General features: G+C 37.1%; 1 protein-coding gene across 1 annotated transcript; it reads right to left on the reverse strand.

Moving 5' to 3' along the window:
* Positions 1-574: 574 nt before the first annotated feature.
* LOC141673868 (uncharacterized) lies at positions 575-3,091 on the reverse strand. The gene is made up of 4 exons (XM_074480597.1): positions 2,621-3,091; positions 1,901-2,226; positions 1,160-1,319; positions 575-1,066 (listed from the first exon to the last, which is right to left on the reverse strand). The coding sequence occupies exons 1-4, from the start codon at positions 3,089-3,091 to the stop codon at positions 575-577; spliced, it is 1,449 nt and encodes a 482-aa protein (XP_074336698.1).
* Positions 3,092-3,706: the final 615 nt, after the last annotated feature.

The following is a 3,706-nucleotide window of genomic DNA, read 5'->3' on the forward strand; positions in this document are numbered from 1 at the left end:
AAACTCCCTTGGCAGGCCCTTCATAAGAAGTGATTGAGTTTTGAAGGACCTCTTAAACCCCATATTGCCTTCCACAAAGCCTCTCCTCTCACACCATACGGATCCTCCCATGAACGAATGTATCCCAGCCTCCCAAGCCAATAACCAGACCGTACTGAATATTTTCCATTTTTTGTTTGACTCCAGAATAGAAGATCAACAGGCCAATGCAATGATAACGGTATATCTATAATTAATTGGTAATCAGCCTCCACAAACAACTTATGAATTAATTAAATATTTCAGCCACCATTATCATAGTCTATTAAATCTGCCACTTTTAGATTTAGATCACAGCTTATATTTGGCTTTGGGGTAGGAAAATGATTAGTACCTGACATCCACAAATCATTCCAGGCTTGAATACTCATTCTATTTCCTATTACTCATCAAGTAATAGAGACTTGGACCCCCATATACTCCTCCATTTGTAACTAGGATCATATACTCTCCGGGCATCAATAAAATCAAAATTCTTAAAATAACGGGCTTTTAGAACTGAATACAAGAGAGAATCAGTGTTTTGACATAACCTTCAGCATTGTTTTGCTAGTAATGCCAAATTAAAACATTTTAAATCTAGGAATCCCAATCCCCCCTTCCCTTTGGGTAAACACAATTTATCCCAACTCTTCCAGTGCATTGCTTTTGCTGATCCATTATTACCCCACCAAAATTGAGCCATAACAGAATGAATCTCATCAATTAACCCATCTGGGATGCGGAATATGCTCATCATATATATATGATTAGCTTGGGCAATAGCTTTTAACAGTATCTCTTTTCCAGAACGTGACAAAAGCTTTTCTTTCCAACCCTGTAGTTTTTTCCATATCCTCTCCTTCAAACCAGCAAAAATAGCCTTTTTTGACCTGCCAACAATGGTTGGTAAGCCCAGGTATTTTTCGTGCTTCTCGAATTCACGAACACCCAAAGCTTCAACAATTTCTTTCCTTTTCTCCGCATTCACACACTTGATAAAAGCAACTTCAGTTTTGCTTAAATTCACTTTTCGACTCGATGCTCCCTATACACTGATTATATCAGCTAACTTAGATCATTCTTGCAAATTTGCTTTAGCAAATAATATACTATCATCTGCGGAAAAAAAGTGAGATACTCGAGTTGCGCCAACGCAAATACGAGAACCATGTATGGCATTTTCCCGGGCTGCTTTGGACAATAGCGTAGAGAATGCATCAGCATAAAGAAAAAATAAATAAGGTGAAATGGGATCACCTTGACGCAGTCCTCTAGATGGAATCACTATATCTGGCAAGCTGTCATTCAGTTTAAAAGTGAAAGATACACTTGACAGATAACACATGATTCTCCTGACCCAATTCAAACTAAATCCCAATTTATTCATGACCCTCTCCAAAAAGTCCATTCAACTCTATCATATGCCTTGCTCATGTTAAGTTTTAAAGCAACTGTCGCATTTTTCCCTTCTCTTTTCCTTTTTATTGTATGGAATATCTCAAAAGCAACTAACGCATTATCCGTTATTAATCTCTTCGGAATAAATGCACTTTGGTTTACAAAAATTATCGAACCTAAAAATGGCTTCAATTTGTTTGCCCATGTCTTGGAGATGATCTTATACAGCACATTATATAAGCTGATTGGCCTGAACTCACTCATCTGTTTTGGTTCTTTACATTTTGGGATTAATACGACACAAGTTTTGTTAATTTCAAAAAGATCTACTCCTTCTCTCCACCATAATTTTATAAATTGAATGATGTCATGTCCTACTATATCCCAAAATTTCTGGAAAAAAAGAGCATGCATACCATCTAACCCCGGTGCCTTGTTGGGGTGCATTTAGAAAAGAGCTTCTTTAATTTCCTCCGCTGACGGTTCCGTATCAAGCACCGCATTCATCTCATCAGTTACTAGTTGTCCAAGGCCTTCTAAAGCACGCTCAAATTCACTAGGATTGCCCGTTGAGAATAAATTAGCAAAATAATTAGCTACAACCATTTGCATGTCTACTCTCCCCTTTTTCCAGACCCCATTTTCGTCCAACAAACCTTTTACATAATTTTGTTTTTGTCTTTGAGTAGCTTTGTGATGAAAATATTTAGTATTTTTATCTACGTCACGAAGCTCATTTGCACGAGCTCTAGCATGCCTGTATGATTCTTCAAGTCTGTGAAGTTCATCTAATTCACATGCCAGCTCCTAACACTTCTCCATAACAATTGCATCTGGAGGACTATTCTACAAATCTTTTAACAACTTCTCCGTTTCCTTGATTTTTTTTCTTTATATCCCCAAAAGCAGTGTTTGCCCAGGATATCAGTTTGTCAGCATACATAGCCAATCTTGTTGTAACCTACTCTCTCCTGCTATCACTTCAAGAATTATGTATGACTTGCGCACATTCATCTTTTGAAAGCCAGAGAGCTTCAAATTTGAATAAACGATCTCCTCCACTTCTTGATTCAAAACTACCAGCTTTTAGTAAAATTGGGGCATGATCCGAATGATAAATAGGAATATGTATTACCTCATGGTATGGAAATAACTCGCACCATCCATCATTTTATAAGAATCTGTATAATCGCTCTATCACCAAAGTTGCGGGATTATTTCCTCTCTGCCATGTGAAGCAACTTCCCCGAAAACCCATATCTCTCAGTTGACAAAAATCAATGACCTCCCTAAATGCATCCATTTGTCGACCCCTATTAGCTGATCCCCCCTCTTTTTCGGGCATTGAAGTTATCTCATTAAAATCTCCAAATATTATCACTGGCACATTGCTTCTAGACCATAATTGACGCATAAATTGCCAAGTGTAGTGTTTATTTGATGACTCTGGCCACCCATATATTCCAATAGCTTTCCATTTTACAACATTTTTATTATCACAGACATCTACTTCAAAATAATGAGTAGAATAGATACGAAGCGTTACATTCGCATTGCGCCACCAGAAACCCATTCCTCCGAAAGTACCTACTTTGCTGGTACATAAACCTTTTGTAAACCCATATTTGTTATGAATATTTTCCAACCTTTTATCATCAATTTTTGTTTCCATTAAGAACTAAATTCGGCCTATCTCTCCAGCACCAATCTCGGAGAGCATTAACTGTCCAGGGGTTGTCAATCCCCTAGTAGTTCCAACTTAATATTTTCATTGCTTTTCGCGGGATTGGTTGTAGCACCCCCAACTCCGGGGTCAGAGGATTTGGTCGTCACTATAAAACCTCAATCCAAATTAACCTGTTAAATCAATAAATAAATGCCAACAGAAGATATTTAGCATCTATGACCCCAATTAATCCAAGATCTCTTAAGGTTATAGTTCTAGAAACAAGAATTTCAAATTCCATAAATAAATTTTCACTTTCTTTTCAAACTCTTTTCACAAATTCCCAAATTGAAAACTTAACCCACTAGTATAACTTCGAAAAGAAGTATACTAGACCAACGATTTAATAACATAACTAGTACATATATATAAACACAACTTTATACAATAGAACTTACTCTAGTTCTGCAAACCCTGGACCAACCATCTTCCAAAAGCTTCTTCTTTGCTTTCTTGAATTATGCAGCTAAACAGCGCAAGCTAATCCTCGCTGGAGGTTAAATTTAAAAACAGGCAAGTATGAGCGAAAGAAATGCTCAGCAAGTTCATTATAGCTTATAT

This window comes from Apium graveolens, chromosome 7 (assembly GCF_009905375.1).
Source record: "Apium graveolens cultivar Ventura chromosome 7, ASM990537v1, whole genome shotgun sequence".
NCBI classification, from domain to species: Eukaryota; Viridiplantae; Streptophyta; class Magnoliopsida; order Apiales; family Apiaceae; genus Apium; species Apium graveolens.